The sequence below is a fragment of the Dipodomys ordii genome, unplaced genomic scaffold, assembly GCF_000151885.1.
Source record: "Dipodomys ordii isolate 6190 unplaced genomic scaffold, Dord_2.0 Scaffold25, whole genome shotgun sequence".
Classification (NCBI taxonomy): Eukaryota; Metazoa; Chordata; class Mammalia; order Rodentia; family Heteromyidae; genus Dipodomys; species Dipodomys ordii.
This window is the reverse complement of record NW_012267241.1, coordinates 8,775,339-8,790,587: the sequence shown is the minus strand read 5'-3', so window position 1 is coordinate 8,790,587 and position 15,249 is coordinate 8,775,339. Positions and strand designations below refer to the sequence as shown.

Below are 15,249 nucleotides of genomic sequence, written 5' to 3'. Positions count from 1 at the left end.
AAATTTCTTCTCCCCAAATGGAGGTGGAATAGAATATTTTTAGAAAACAGAATCTGGGCAATTTTGTTTTCAGCAGGCTCACTAAAAATGGTTCAAATGAGGTCTTCAGGTAGAAGGAAATTTTATAGCTAGAAGCACTCAGTGCAGGAAGGAATAAAGTTCACTAATTAACTGTATTGACTACTCAAAATAGTACCATCTTATGGGGTTAAGGCATCTTATTTACTATCTTAAAAAGCATGGCCATATTAGTCTATTGTCCTTAAGTTGTTGGGGAAGTTATAGCACCAATTTATAATAGGCTCTTCTGAGTCAACAAGTCATGCTATTATCTGTAGGTTAAATTGTTAAAAGTAATTTATAAAAGAATGTATAATCAGGGAGAGATGCAATAAGAGAAAGGAAATATGGCATAATAAAGAATAGTCAAGGGCTGGGATGTAGCTCAGTGGCAAAGCGCTTGCCTAGCAAGCGCAACGTCCTGGGTTCGATCCCCAGTACCAAAAAAGAAAAGACAAAAAAATACAGTTAAAAAAAAAAGAATAGTCAATTAAAAAGAATAGTCAATTAAATCACATATGGAAATAAAGGAGGAAAAGAGAAAATAGAACATATAGATCTCATATGAAACATTATAGATATTTGAACTCAAACATCAGCAATAATTTTAGATTAATAGATTTTTTTTGTGGTACTGGGATTTGAACTTATGGCCTTGTGCTTACTAGGCAGGTGATCTTACTCTTGATCCATTTTTTCCCCTTAGTTATTTTTCAAATAAGATCTATTATTTCTGCCGGGACCAGCCTAGACCACAGTGTTCTTGTTTAAACCTCCCACATGGCTGGAATAACCGATATGCACCAAAGGTCCAGCATATTGGTTGAGATGGGATTTTGCTAAGTTTTTGCCCAGACTAGTCTTAAATCACATTTCTTCTGATCTTCACCTCCCAAGTAGCAGGCATGAACCTTTTTTTTAAGGCAACAGGAATTGAATCCAGAACCTTTTAGTATGATAAGCAAATGCTCTATCCTACTATTTGAACTTCCAACTCCTGCCTCCAGTCTCACTGACAAATTTTTTTTACTACTTTTAATAAAAGACTGTTGGATTAGATTTAAAAATACTGTTTTCTACTAACAAGTGCTATGTCTTAAATATATTCCTAGTTTCTGATGTAAAATATACTAGTGTTTTATGTAAAATCTACAAGATAAACCATGTAACACTAACCAAAGGAAAGACATATGGTTGTATTAGTAACAGATAATGTAATCTTGAAGGCAAGAAACATTACTAGAGATAAGAAGGAAATCTCCTAGTGGACCACTAGGAAATATTCGTTTGCAACTAGTAAATAACTAAGATAATTAAGTCAAATGGACAGGATTAAAAGGAAGCAGAAGGCTTCATGGTTGTAGTGGAAGATTTCTGTACTTTTTTAGAGAACAAGCAGATAAATGGCAGTAAGAACAGAGCTCCCTTGAGAAGCATTTAACTAACACTGCAGCTGTTGAGCATGTATCCTTTCCATAAAAATAAGTCCCAGGGAACTTCAAAGGACTAAAATCATATAGAAGTCCATAGTAACACTAAACTAGAAATCAATAATGAAACAAGATACCAGATATTTAAATTCTTCTGTATTTGGAAATGATGCTAGATAGTTCTAAATATCTCTTAGGTCAAAGAAGTAGTCTCAGAGGAGTCCATAAAGTATTTTAAACTGAAGATAAGGAAGATATGACATATTAGATCTTATGGGCTATCACTAAATCTACACAGAAAATAATTATCTTAAATGCATATCTAGTTAGCCTTCATTATCTGAGGGAGACTTGCTTCAGCAACTCCTTCCCTCACATAGCAGATACCCCAAATCTCTTAGATAAATGAATTCCTTATATCAAATGGTAAAATACTTGCAGAGAACCCATACAATCTATGTACTTTAAATCAACTCTAGGTTTCTCGTAGTACTTGTAATACAATGTAAATACTATGTATTAGTTGTATTATTTAGAAAAACAAGAAGAAAAATATCTGTACATATTCCACACCTACACAATTATTTTTCTGGCTACTTTCCATCTATGATTGATTGGTTGAGATGTGAGACTTGTGGATACAGAGAACTGACTTTAAAAGGGAGAAGACTGAAAAATCTCAGGGTTTGGGAGTTTAGAAAAATGATAAACACAAAGAATGTAGAAGGAAAAATAAAGAACAGAAGAAAAGGAGAGAAAACAAACTTAAAGGAACCAGAAGTTGGTTCTTTTGAAAAGTCTAATAAAATTGATAAAGACTTTTCCTAAATGGTTTGGAAATGAGAAAGCACACATTATCCAGATCAATCAACAAGAGAAGGACCTACTACATGTCCACCATATGCAAGCAGCACTTATAGGATTGCAGCTGCCATGTTTTCATTCACATCCAAACCCTCAAACATCTCCATTTGTTTTAGACATAATATATCAAAATAAAAGTACCAATTACCTTGGAGGCTTTTGTCACATTTCCTGTGTTAGCAGATGGCACCACTGTTTATTAATTTGTTCAAGCAAGAAACTGAAGATTTTTCCCTACATCCTATGAACTATGATAGCCTCTGACCTTTCCATCTCTCCCCCACTTTTCCTTGCATCATTTATCTCTCTTCTCTTCTCTCCATTTCCACTGCCCTATCATCATTCAAGCCACCTTTAGATTGCCTCTGATACCACCAATGGCCTCTTTCTTTGTGAGACCACTTCCATCAGTGTGCTACAAGGTGGGTCTTGCACGGACTCGTTCACACCGGTTCCATTTCACAGTTTCTTATTTCTGTAGAGTCAAGTCTAGCATCTAGGTTTCCCTGTATGTCCTGGGCTTGCTTTCTTCAGTCTCTAGACTTCATGCTTCCTCTCTGCTGGGGACCTTTCCATCATTATGCTTCAGTCCCTGCATAGAAAGAAGAATGGACATCACCCAGATGACTCGCTGTCCACCCCACTTTGCTGAACTCCAACCAGGTATTGGGTGTTCAGTCCTGCCCACAGCTCCAAGAGCTTCCTGTCACCTTGTGTATCTCGCTCAAGCGCACAGCATAAAACAGAGTGCGGCAAAAGATTTCATCTGAGTGGGCAAATACAATAAAGATAATATACACCAATAATCCGGAAACACAAAAAGTGTTAACGGGTACCCATAGACGTAAGTAAATCTATCGTAGCTTTTTCAAGTAAAACTTTTAGTGTGTTTTCTGCTATTTGTTTGATGATAACGTGGCCCTTAAAAATAATTCAAACATTTATCTATTTACCCAATTATTGGCCTCTCCCATTAGGAAGTGCCTAATGGGAGCTATGTTGCCTTTTTCTTTGTTGCCCAACTTGGCAGAGGTCTTGCTTTTGGTTGGTGAGATGTGTACTCTTGTCAACTTCTAGAGAAATCTGAGGCTTGATTTGGCAAATGACCAAATTGCTTTCAGAACACTGCTATTCTTGCTTAGGTTGGTGGCCACCACTAACTCACTGAAGGTTTCTGAGGAAGTAAAACCCATCCATTTAAAATGTAAATGAACGATTATTTTTATAACCTATAAGTGCTAGATTTTCAAAAGTTACTTTCACCCTGAAACACTTATTAAAGTATCTGGAACATACTTACTCTGAGGAGGCTGGATGGATATCTAGGGAGGTAAAAAGGTAAGGTACATTGAAGGGCTTTAGTCAGTAGCACACATTTTCTTCTGCTATTGTGTTAATAAGTAGTGTAGTCTTTCTCACAGGAAACTCCACCAGTATTATGTGAATTTCTAGGCTTATATGTACGTTCCTTTATGTGAAATATTTTTTTTCACAAAAATTATGAAATGCATTATATTGCCACCCCTTTGGATCTGTGAAGGATTGGTTCCAGGACTTCTGTAGGCAACAAAATCTGTGGCTATTCAAGTTAGATGGTATTCTTTGCCTTTAACCTGTATCTATTCTTCTATATACTGTATGTCATCCCTAAGTTACTAATAATCCCTAATACAACATAAATAGCCTAGAAATAGTTCTTATATTGTATTAGTCAGGGAAAAATGTCCAGGTACAATGTCTGACATGTTCAATAATGATGTTATTGAATATTGGTTTTAGTTAGAGTGAATGGATATGTAAAAGGAATTTATACAGTGAAATGTTCAAATTGAAGGATAATGGCAAGAATACCACAACCTCACTATTCATGGGAGAATGGTAGACACAGGGCAAACCCAGGGTTTGATCTCTTTATCTTATCCTCTTCAGTGCAGGGAGAAGGGTGTTGGTAGCCCATAAAATTCTGAATGACTACATCAGGATTTTGTGTTGGTTTTATTAAGAATTATAGAAGGGACATGTGGCATTGCTTTGTGTGTGTGTGTGTGTGTGTGTGTGTGTGTGTATTTAGAAAGCTCTCTTTCCTATGTTGTTTCTGTTGTAATCCAAATCTGTTTTTTTTGTCTCTGCTACTTTTATAAAGAATCCAAAATATAAGATGCAGTCAGGTGACATTGATTAGAACTTTTTTTCAGATTGACTTTTTTTTTCTTTTTTAGAAATCAGCCCACTAAACTACTACCAAAATTAGTTTAAAGGATAGTCTCAATGTGTATTTATAGACTGGTTCAGTATAAATCTATTTCAGGGCTACACAGAAGTTTTATTACCTAGACCAGAGTTGGCTGCAGACCTCCTGCCAAAACCCAGATAATCATTAAACTGCCCCAGTAATGCGCCACCTCACTGGCTTAAGAAAGGGAAAGCGTATAAATCGAGACGTGACATCAGCCTTGTTCTAGATGTTTGATGTTTTTTCTGGGATGGTGAGTCTGTTTATTCTTTTTGAGCATGCTGTCTGTAGGAGCAGTCAAGAGTCTCAGCGTGACTTTGCACAGCCTCTTTAGGAGGATTGCAAGGCTCTTTCTCGGTCTCCAGACAATGGGGACTTATTTTAATCTGGTGTGGTGACTCCGGGGAACAGCATGAGAGGCAGGGTATCTGGAAGGACCTTTTGTACAGCTCTGGGATTGGCTCCCTCTCGAGCACTCCCCCAACCCCCATGCTAGAATTGTGGCCACAGGTTGACAGCCTGTTACCTGATATGAGATTTCCCTGCCATGCCACAGTTACTGCCCCTACATTCCCTAATTGCCACTCTCATCTAATAGCCCTATAACTCTGCTTTGTCTTATGTCCTGAAGTGCCCGACAATGGCCTGGACACCAAACCTATAACCAAGAAAGGAGCACTGGGGACATGCTGCCAGGGGATTAGGGTTGACATGAAAATTGTTGGAGTCAGGAAATTCCAGGGCCCTTAAGTCATCTGGGAAGACATTGGACATGAGAGGCCAAGGGAGGGGATCAGGTTGCCTGGCTGTGAGCAGGAATTGAGGTCAGGGGCTGGGCAGGCAGGGAGGGGTCTGAGTCCTTCACTCTGTAGGGGGAAGTTTGGCTATTTCTGTCCAACTTTCTATGATAATCTGATTGGAATCAACTCCCCGTCACTTCCCATTCTCATTGGACATGTGTTTTAGAAGTTTATAACTTAATTTTCATTAAGGTGGAAGAAATCAGTAAGAGTACTTATCACTTTGTTTACAAAAATGATACCTAGAGCAGATCCTCCTCACCCTTCTCCCTCCCTCCAAGGATTTGGGGGACCTTACAGTTTCACTGTGTCAGTCCAGCCAACAAGCCCTTTATTTTTGCTACTTGGCTTATGTGATGGTTTAAATATTAACCTCACATGTATGGGGTGCAGCAATGAGAGGGGGGGTCTGGAGAGTATGCAGTAACTGTGTTAGCCACCAGGCCACCAGGCTGTAGAAACCCCTTTGTGTCACAAGACTCATTTTCTAAGGGCCTGAGTTGTTATCCCCGCCCCACCTGCAACTGCCAGTCTCCACATGCTTCCTGAGAGACAAGATGAGCAACGCGCACAAATATTAATTTTGTGAAGGGCCTGTCCACACGTTAGTTAGCAGCTAAGGGGTTATATCTGGCATAGGAAATCATCTTTTTTTCAGGAAGCAGATTTGGGCAGTTTTCTGCAGGATACTTGGGTCTGTGCAGGAGTAGAAGAGCTTATACACATTGGACAATTTATTTTTTAAATTATATTTTTTGATTTTTTAAAATTGTTAGTATAAAGGTGATATACAGAAGGGTTCTAGTTACATATATCAGGTAAAGAGTACATTCCTTTTTGGACAATGTCACCCCTTCCCATTCTCTTTCCCAGTTTTCCCCTCTCATCCCCACCAACAAGTTATATAGTTCATTTTCAACATAGTATCTAGTGTTTTCTTTGGAAAATTACTACCTTTAAGTAGTTGTATAAAGGGGTTTCAATTCAATGTGTTAATGTGTGAGTCCACTGACTCTTGATCAGTGTCAACCCTTTCATGCTTCTCTCCCATCTTTCCCCACCCATCCTACCCCTCAGTTTACATCATCCCACTTTCCCATGTGTACATTGAATATTATGACTGCGTTCACCCACTCTTCCTCTCTCTATTCATCTACCCACCTCCCCTTGACTTCAACCTCTAACACATGTTCCAGCTTCCTGGAATTCATTTTGTTGAACTTGACAGTTAATAAAAATGGCATTTTAATTCTGCCCTGTATTCTGTTTGTGTCCGGCTTGCTCAATGAAACCACCTTATTGAGGGAAGGAGGTATTTCGGTGTTACTTGGTACCCTGCCTGGGTCTGACATATAATTTTGTTAAGATAGACTTGAGGGAGTTAATGCTGCCTGGAGTTTGAGGAGAGGAGCGGTGAGAACAGCAGTTAGGCTAAGGGCTAGGGATTGTTGAAATCGTAGGATTTCCTATTGGGATTTGCATCTGTCCCAGAGCACATGGAGGGCAGATGCCTGACAGGCCAAGAGGACTGTCATGAAGACAGCACAGTCATTTTTGGCAGCTGGGGATAAATTTGGAAGGTGCCGGATGGAGATGACATGCAAAATAGCCACTGATGCCATTATGGATGGGGTGACATCCCTGGTTTGTCAGCACACCATGGCTTCTATGGTGTGCTTAGGTGGGGATAACAGAGATCTAAAAGCCAGGTCAAAGTCTCATTCCCTTTAACTTCCTCTGCTCTCTCTACCCTAGGTACTTAATTGAGTGACCAAGGAAGCCAGGATCTGTGTGCTGGCCCTAGCCGGGGGGTAGTGGTGTCTCCTAAATATTGATTGTGAAATCCTCAAGAAGTTTGTGAGTCAGTTTTTAAGGAAGCATTATTTCAATTAAATTATAGTGACGTAGAGTTAAATAAGTGATATTAAAAGCCATGGTAAGCTAGCCGGACACTGATAGCTCACACCTATAATCCTTGCAACTCAGGAGGTTGGGATCTGAGAATCATGGCTTGAAGTCAGCCTAGGAAGGAACGTCTATAATTAACCACTAAAAATCTAGAAGTAGTGCATCAGTCTTGAAAGGAAAAACTAAGGGACAGCACCCAGGCTCTGAGTTCAAGTCCAGGGTTGGCATATATACCAGCTGAGTTTTACAAGCATGTTTTCAAGTCCCTTGTGAGTCTTGTTCTGTAGAGAGGGTACAGAGTGATGCCAAACTGCTGGCATCCAAATCTCACTGTACCATTTGCCAGACAGGTCACACTGGGGATGTTACTTAGTTTCTTTTTGGGCTTATAAAAAATGTGTTAACAAAGCTGGGTTTCAGTGGCTCATGTTTGTATTCTTAGTGATTTCTGAGGCTGAAATTTGAGGATTGCATCTTGAAACCAGCCCAGGCAGGGAAGTGTGTGAGAATCTTATCCAATTAACCACCAAAAAGTCAAAAGTGGATCTCAAATGGTAGAGAGCTAGCTTTGATTGATAAAGTTAAAGGATAGTGCTAGGCCCTGAGTTCAAGCCCCAGTACTGGCACAAAATAAAAAGGATTAACATTAAAACATAAACTTCATATGGGAACTAAATGACTTAAATAAGTCATATGTTTAGAAGAGGGCCTGGAAGATTATTAACAGTTGGGTTAAATTATTTATTTTATTTTTTTAAAAAAATATATTTTTATTGTAAAGATACTGTCCAGAGGGGTTACAGTCACATGAGCAAGGTCATGAGTCCATTTCCTATCGAGCATTGTTATACTCTCCTTTATGTTTCCCCTACCATCTCTTTCCTCTTCACTTCTCCAACTCCTCCCTCCCCAACCCCCCGCCTGCCTGCCCGCCCGCAAAGTTGTAAAGTTTGTTTTCATCATACTGTCTTGTACATCTCATTGTTACAGTGGGTCATCCTGTAAAGTTAAATGATCAGTAGTAGTATTTTCAATGAGACTAGCAAGGAAGAGACCTAATGCCCTCTTTGATGTGTTGTAATTTGCATATGTTGCCATTCAGAAGGAGAATGTTTCTCTTAATTTAACCGCAAAGAAATTATAGATGGAATAACTATTATTTGTCATGTGCTAAGTAAGCCCCTAGAATTGGAATAAGTACAGTGCTCATGATGGAAAGAAACTGTGTCTTTCCCCACCAAGTTGGCCTTTCAAACCCCATGGATCTTAATTAATTGTCACCCTCACATTAGGATCTTAGTTCTCATTCCCTAAACCCATAGCTTTCCATAGGCCCTTCGGATGCAACATGAGCAGGTTACTTGTCCTGCCCCCTCCACATCTTTCTGGTCCTGGTAGTGTCAGTCCTTGAGCAGATCCTGACCTGTCCACTAGGCACCCCGTGAACTCCCATCTATTTACATCATGCTGCTTCTTTTACTTATGATTCACAGTGCAGAATAATATTTGCTTTTTAGAATCACATGAAAGTAATGAGGGGATTTCACCATAAGAAGTTCCCCTCCAAAGAACAGGCCGGGTGTAAATATCACTCTTTCTCTTGCAGCTGGATGACTGCACACTGCAGCTGTCCCACAATGGCACCTACCTGGATCTGGAAGCCACACTGGCGGAGCAGCGGGATGAGCTGGAAGGCTTCCAAGATGATGCTGGGTAAGAGCAGTCTCTAGCTTTGCTGACTGGGCCCCACTTCCCAGGAGGCGTGAGGTCTCAGAATACCTTGGCTTTTACCTCTATTCTTAATCAACAAGCAGGTCAAAACAAGTGATTTATCACTGTGATTAGACTCTATTTCATTTTGAAGGACTTTTTTTTGGTTGTTGTTGGTAGTGGGGCTTGAACTCTGGAGCTGGGCGCTGTCCCTGAGCTCTTCAGTTCAAGGCAAGTACTCTACCACTTGAGCCACAGGGCCACTTCTGGTTTTCTTGTGGTTAATTAGAATAAGAACTCATGGACTTTCCTGCCCTGGCTGGCTTTGAATGGTGATCTTCAGATCTCAGACTCCTAAGTGGCCAGGATTACAGGTCTGAGCCACTGGCAGCAGGCTGACATTTTGTTGTTATTGTTGTACCCAGTCCTGGGTAAAGTCAGGGCCTCATGAACTCACAGCTGGCACTCTACTCTTTGAGCCCCACTGCTAGTCCAGCTTTTTAGCTGTTTAATTGGAGAGAGAGTCTCTACCCAAGCTGGCAGTAATCCTCAGATTTCGGCTTCCCGTGTAGTTAGGATTATAGATGTGAACCACTGGTGCCCATGTCTTGAGAGACCTTTCTTGACAAGGTTACATGGAGCTAATCGGTCCTAAAAAACCCTTCTGGTATAGTATACTCATGCACATCATTTTTACTTTCCAAGTTATTTTTAATTTCAAATATCATAATTAAATCATTATTTTCCAGATCTTAGTGGACTTTGACAGCTGTTTTAAACATTGTCTTCAATTATTTACTGGATATTTAATTTTCTTGGCAGAGGCCTTAGTAAATAGAGTAATACTGTGTCATCCTTTGCAGTCATTATTGTGGAGAAAAGTAATTATTATGTTGATTAATATGAAGTTATTTTGAGCCTACATCTGTTTTGCTTAATACTCCTGTTCACTATGAGTCACAATAAAGTGATACTCATAAAAAACCAGAGATGCACACAGAAAATGGACTCTGTTGGATATTGGCAGTGTCAACATGGATATTATGTGTGCATTATAAGCTGTACACTCAAGGAGGATCTATCCATAAACCACATTTTACTTACTGTGTGTGTGTGAGTGTGTGTGTATATCCTGGAATTTGAATCCAGGACTTGTACTTCCCAAGCAGGTACTTCCTGTGTCTGTTTGCTTTTGTTATTTTTGGAATATGTCTCAGTTTTTGACCAGGCCAGCCTGGACCATGGTTCTACTTTTTAGGCATCTTGCATAGCGGGGCACATGTCACTGTACCCAGCTTTTTATTAGTTGAGATGGATTCTTGTGAATTTTTTGCTGAGACTGGCCTCAAACAGCAATTCTCCTGTTCTTTGCCTCCCAAGTAGCGAGTGTTAAACATGTGAGCTGGCATGTCCAGCTTTACCATCATTTTAAAATTAACATTATTAGACTAGTAGATTTTGGAGAAATTTTCTTGTGATATTAAAATAATCACATATCTGAAAAATGATATCCTTTTATGTAAGCTGTCAGAATGCTGGCTGATGGCAGTCTAATTGGATAATTTCATGGTTCATTGGTCAAACAGACCCCAGGATTATTGTGAGTGGATGCTTGTCAACTTGAAAAATGTCTTTACTTCCTGTCATCCTTGGAGACTGTGTTCTGTTTGATTTTATTCTCTGTCTAACCAAACCTTAAGTGATTTGGAGATGGCAGTCCAGGAAAAATAAAACTAGTATATTAGATAAATATAAGAATTGAGAAACTAATAGTTATGGGCACCTACTACACCAAACACTATACTGACACCTTATTTTGCTATCTTTGTTTAATAGACAATTTTCCTAAGAGCCAGTTAATTGGCTTTGGTTATTTCCATTTTTTTCTTTCCTGTTTTTTTTTAATTGTCAAGGTGATCCACAGAGGGGTTACAGTTACATAAGTAAGGTAGTAAGTACATTTCTTGTCAAACTTGTTACCCCTTTCCCTCATTTTTCTCCTACTTTACTCCCTCCACACCTCCCTACAAGTTGTACAGATCATTTCTAGCATATTGTCTTGTATATATCGCTGTTGCATTGGTTCCCCCTTTGTCCTTTGTCTTACCATTCTGTTGTTCCCCTTCCCTAATTCAAATAAATGTATATACAATACCATGGTACCAAAATCAAATACAGTGACAACAGGGGATATACCATAGAGGGAAGAACATACAAAAGAAATAAAAAAAAATCACATAGTACATTAAAAAACAACAACAACAACAAAGAAAAACCGTGTGTGTTATCTCCACTTTAAAAAATCTGAGACAACTGAAGGATAAGAGTTAAAATGCATATGCCAGAACCAGGTGCCAGTTGCTTATGCCTGTAATCCTAGCTACTCAGGAGGCTGAGAATTTAGGATTGTGGTTCAAAGCCAGCCCAGGGAGGGAAATCTATGCAACTCATATCTCCAATTAGCTACTAAAAACGTCAGAAGTGAAGCTGTGGCTCAATTGGTAGAGTGCTAGCCTTGAGCAAAAGATCTTAGAGACAGCACCCAGGCTCAAACTTCAAGCCTTAGGACCAGAACACACAGGCACACAGACAATCAGACATGCACACTACTTAGGCAGGGAGAGAGAGCTAGGTTGGTATACAGGTTTGCGGATTCCTGTGTCTGTATCCCTCTGACACCTCCAGAGTGCTGGGCAAAGGCACAGGTTCTATGCAACATGTCCATTTCTACCTTTGGTGACTAAGAGCTGGTTTATACAGGGACATCATATGCCACTTCCAGGCACATGGCAGGGTGGCTCCAGCACTGACAGTATATCTTGCTGGTGACATCAGTGTCCTGACACAACAAGGTCCTCCACAGCTGTCCTAGTGAGCCAGGGAGATTCTGTGGCAAACTGCCCATAGATCTCATTTCTTTCTTCTTTAGATTTCTTACCTGGCCATAGGTCCATTCATTAGCCTTGTGATGTCAATTTGATTGTATTGAGAGATACCCAGGAGACCAGTAAAGTATACTTCTTGGTTCATCCAGATGGTATTTCCAGAGAGTGTTGACTTGGTGGAGAAGATTTGCCCTGAATGTGGGCTACACAATCCTATAAGCTGAGGGACTGGGTGTCTCGAAGGGGAAGGAACAGGAAGCAAGTGAGCACAGGCCTGCCCCTCCTCTCTCTTCCCCTCTCCCCCCACTTTTCCTGGCCACTATGATGTGGACTGCTCAGCTCTGCCACCCTCTTCCTGCCATGATTGACTGAAATCTCTGAAACTAGGTTCTAAGAACTCTTTCTTCCTTGAAGCTGTTTTACTCAGGTAAACAAGAAATACAGCATGATGAGAGGGCCGAACTTAAAGACACGGAAACTGAAAATGGCTTAAAAGATGTTAGGTAACCCCACATTTGACAAACGGACCCCAAACTCACCTCAGAGTGGGGAGCTTTATATCTTTGATATGGTCTTCATCCCTAGTGCCACCCATCCTGTCCTTTGGAAAACTCTCAGAATGACACAATATTACTCAGCTCTTCTGATCCTCTGGAGCCCATGTATCCCTGTCCTGACACAGGGGCAGAAGATGACGGCCTTGTGAGCTGTCACCCCATTCTCTCAGGTGAAATACCCCTCACTGAGTACCAAAGCACAAGGTGAATCCCTTGGTTAACCAGCAGGCAATATAGGCCTAGGCCTAACTAACCCTCTCCCCTCTCCCCCACCCCCGCTCTGCTCCAGCCCTGACTCCAGCAGGTGTCAGAATACATTTCTGGTATGGCTTTCCCTAAAAATCCCCCCTAGGTATGCTCCAAGGTGTGTATGTGGCCTTTGGCAAGGTCTGTGTGCTGAGACTCATATCATCTCCCATAATTGGTAGTTAAAATACAATTATTTCCTAGTTAATTGCCCTTTTGGAGTATGAACTTACCAATTGAAATTTTATTTCTGCTTCTGATGTCTTTGTATCAATTATGGGAAAATATTTGCTAATAATTGTGGCCACCTAACGAAGATATTTGAAAATGATGGTATTTAAAACTTTTTATTTGAGACTATGTAGCCAAGGCTGGTCTCAGACCCATGAGCCTCCCACCTCAATCTCTTGAGTTCTAGGATTACTGTACAGGTATGTATCACCACACTTGGCTCAATTATGACATTTTTGCCTACAGTGTGTTCTGAGTGAGTTTTCTTCCTAGAGGAATTTGTCTCTGCTTTTGTCTGTGCCTTCCTTTTTTATGCCAAGACTAAAAATTAACTTCCTTGTTTAGAATGATCACTCAGACTATTGCTAACCAAGGAAGAGGAAAAATATTAACAGTGGAAGGACAAAGCAAGTATAAGGTGAAGAAAACAGAGCAAGGTCTTTTTATGTCTTCCAAGGTCAGAGAATTAGCAGATAGCATAGTGCAGGGGAAACAGTAGCCTCTAGATTATTCTTGACCTTGCCACTGTGTGACCTTGGGGAAGCTGCTCTTCTGACAGTTCACAAACTAAGAACATTTGTAAAATTTATTCATGTAAAATAAGGACAAAATATTACCCAGTTCTATTTTCCTCCCTCCTGGGGTTCTGGAGGAGGTCTCAGGTACCCCAAGCATTACACTGTGGTGAAGGACACGGACTTTGTGGTTATTCCTGGGCTATGTGACATGGAAATGTGGATTCTACTCTTCACTTCAGTTTCCTTTTAAGTAGGGATGGTTTAATCACAATACTGCCTCCTTTGGATGTTGTGAAGTAGTGTGATGATGCACTGAGAACATTTAAACCAGTACCCAACTCTCAGTACATATTTAAAAACCAGTAATTGGCCAGGTGCTGGTAGCTCATGTTTGTAATTCTAGCTACTTAGGAAGTTGAGATCTGAGGATCATAATTTGATGCTAGGCAGAAAAGCCTATGAGCTCTTATCTCTAGCCACCAAAAAGCAGGTATGGCTTAAGTGGTATAGTGTCAGCTTTGAGCAGAAAAGCCCAGTGAGAGTGCAAGGCACCAAAACACACACACACACACACACACACACACACACTCACTCCCCAAACCAAAAATACCCAGTAGCTGCTGCCAGAATAACAAAATTTGGGGTCATGACACATTGAAATAAGAATGACTGGATTTTAGACCATGTCTGTGCAGGCCAAGCATTCCAAGAACTTGAGCTTTAGTGAAGAGAACCATGGTGGGGTTGCTCACCACTCCAGAGCCTCTGCATGGAAATTAGTACCAGCCTGCACCACTGTCACGGTAGTCTCCTAGGTGCACTTGTGAGGAGACACTGGTCTTAGAAATGTGGGTGGGGAAGCAGGTGGGGACCAGAGGGCCACAGCACTCGATGTGCTGCACCAATCCTCCAGGACTTCACACTCCACGTGACATGTCCTCTGCATGTCCCCAGCAGGCTGAGGTCATCTTGGAAGGCAGCAATTCATGCTGGGGTATATAATGATGTCCATCTTCTCTCAGAGAGCTGGTTTTCCCCAGCTTATGTGGGGGTGGGGGTGGGAGTGGGGAGCCAGGAGTGTGAGGCTGGCAGCTCCTGGTGGCTGTGTGGCTGTGTGGCTGGGAGGACCGTAAGGAAGGAGACCTTGTTCACAGGGGATGGCTCCCGCCAGCCTTGTGGAGGTCCTGCCTAGAAGAACACAGCAATCTGAGGTCTGTTGTGGTTTGGCTCTATGATATTTCCTTGACAAACTGCAGTTTCAGAGCCCAGATCCATATGTGGAGGGTCCATGAACCCTGAGTTTCTGGCAGTTTGTGGGTGACTGGGTGGGGGTAGCCTCTCATTCTTCATCCTATTCTCCAGGAGGCCTTTCAAAATGTCAAGGTTGAAGGGGAAAGGAGCATTTTCCACTTCTTTGAGTCTAGCCTTGTCCAATCACATGTTTATCCCATTTCCCGAGCTCCTAGGGCTGCGAAGTCAATGATCACCAAAATGCCTTTGGAGCCTGGGTCTAAAAGGCAGAAGCTGGAAATGCAAACAAAGCAAGCAGTCCCCCTCCCCCAAAACCAAGTCAGAGGAAGGAGAGCAATCCTCCCTTTCCTTGTTAGTATCAGCTGAGACTGGCATGTCAGCCACAAGGTGAGGGGGCTCTGCCTCCCAGGACTGCAACGGGCTCCAAGTGCTGACCACCAGCACCTGCCCTGGTTGTGGTGGGGGAGAAACTGGAACCATTGGGAGAGCTCAGTGAAATGCTGAGTGGGAAGCCCAGATTTCCTGCACACCAGCTCTGGGATATCTCTAGGCCAGC

General features: G+C 41.3%; 1 protein-coding gene across 2 annotated transcripts in view; it reads left to right on the top strand.

The window, feature by feature from the left end:
* Fhod3 (formin homology 2 domain containing 3) overlaps positions 1-15,249 on the top strand; it is a 427,181-nt gene that overhangs the window by 42,334 nt on the left and 369,598 nt on the right. For both annotated transcript variants that reach the window (XM_013014940.1, XM_013014939.1), the window contains exon 2: positions 8,902-9,008. In XM_013014940.1, the coding sequence (XP_012870394.1) occupies positions 8,902-9,008 (107 nt within the window). The remainder of the gene's footprint in view (positions 1-8,901; positions 9,009-15,249) is intronic.